General features: G+C 42.5%; 1 protein-coding gene across 1 annotated transcript; it reads left to right on the top strand.

Annotated features, from left to right (window-relative positions):
- The first annotated feature begins 229 nt into the window (after window positions 1–229).
- LOC125929302 (olfactory receptor 52E1-like) lies at window positions 230–1,171 on the top strand. The gene has a single exon (XM_049640348.1). The coding sequence runs from the start codon at window positions 230–232 to the stop codon at window positions 1,169–1,171; it is 942 nt and encodes a 313-aa protein (XP_049496305.1).
- The last annotated feature ends 334 nt before the right edge of the window (window positions 1,172–1,505 follow it).

The following is a 1,505-nucleotide window of genomic DNA, read 5'->3' as shown; positions in this document are numbered from 1 at the left end:
ATTTAATTCAATTGAATGGATATGATGAAGTACACTGAAATCAAGTGCCTTCATTTTACCATTCAATTTTGTATGCTTTTGAGTATATGATGCAGTGATATGGGTAGATACAATAAATGTTTCACTGGTTTCCCCACTTTCTCTGTGCACTAAGCAAGGATGAGACCTACTCAGTGAATGAGAGGTACTTGATTTATAATATATTTCACTATAAATTTATCCCAGAAAGATGGCCTCACTTAATAACACCCTATTTCATCCATATTCTTTCTTCCTTCTGGGGATCCCTGGGCTGGAACACATGCATATCTGGATGGGTCTCCCTTTCTTTGCTGTGTACCTGATAGCTGTTCTTGGGAATATCAGCATCCTTTCTGTGATTGAGACTGAGAGCACCCTCCACCAGCCCATGTTCTACTTCCTGGCCATTCTGTCATCTATCGACCTGGGCCTGTCCACATCCACGATCCCCAAGATGCTTGGAATCTTCTGGTTCAGCCTGAGAGAAATCTCCTTTGAGGGATGTCTCATCCAGATGCTCTTCATCCATCTATTCACTGGCATGGAGTCGGCTGTGCTCGTGGCCATGGCCTATGATCGCTATGTGGCCATCTATAACCCTCTTCGGTACACACTGGTGCTGACAAACAAGGTGGTATTCATCATTGCATTGATAATTCTACTGAGGCCTTTGTCTTTTGCCATACCCTTTGTTCCACTCATCCTACGGTTACCATTTTGTGGGCACCAACTTATCCCTCACACTTATTGTGAGCACATGGGCATTGCCCGCCTGTCCTGTGCCAGCATCAGGATCAACACCATCTATGGCTTATATGCCATCTCTAACCTGGTGTTTGACATCATAGCCATTGTCATTTCTTATGCCCAGATCCTTCATGCTGTCTTTCGACTGCCTTCCCATGATGCTCGGCTCAAAGCGCTCAGCACCTGTGGCTCTCACGTGTGTGTCATGTTGGCTTTCTACACCCCTGCGTTTTTTTCATTTATGACCCACAGGTTTGGCCGGAATATACCACGTTATGTTCACATCCTTCTGGCTAATTTCTATGTAGTCATTCCACCGGCTCTCAACCCTGTAATCTATGGTGTCAGAACTAAACAGATTAGAGAACAGATGCTGAAGGTATTTTCCAAGAAAAAACCATAATTCTTGTAAATAATCTATTTAAGAAGGGAGCAGCACTAATTCTCTATGTTCAGAACATAAAGAGAACATTTGAAAGTTACACTGGCCTATCTTAGGGGAGTCCTGCCACCCTCCTTCTCAAACCCAGAAATGGAAAGTTAGGCCCATGTCTAACACATGAGTAAAAGTGTTTTATCATTTTCCATTGTTTGGAAATCATTCAGATTCCTCATGTGGAAGAAAACGAACTCTTTGTTCTGTTTCCATTATGATCGAACATATTGCATTCCACACTTGGCATCATTTTAAAGCAAAACCAACCCTCCAAAAAGGAAATACCACACAAATAATAAAA

Source organism: Panthera uncia, chromosome D1 (genome assembly GCF_023721935.1).
Source record: "Panthera uncia isolate 11264 chromosome D1, Puncia_PCG_1.0, whole genome shotgun sequence".
Lineage (NCBI taxonomy): Eukaryota > Metazoa > Chordata > Mammalia > Carnivora > Felidae > Panthera > Panthera uncia.
Note: the sequence above shows the minus strand (reverse complement) of the source record. Positions and strands in the feature narration are given on the sequence as shown.

Coding starts and splice junctions, on each gene's coding strand:
- LOC125929302 (XM_049640348.1), top strand. CDS start 230: ATGGCCTCACTTAATAACACCCTATTTCATCCATATTCTTTCTTCCTT.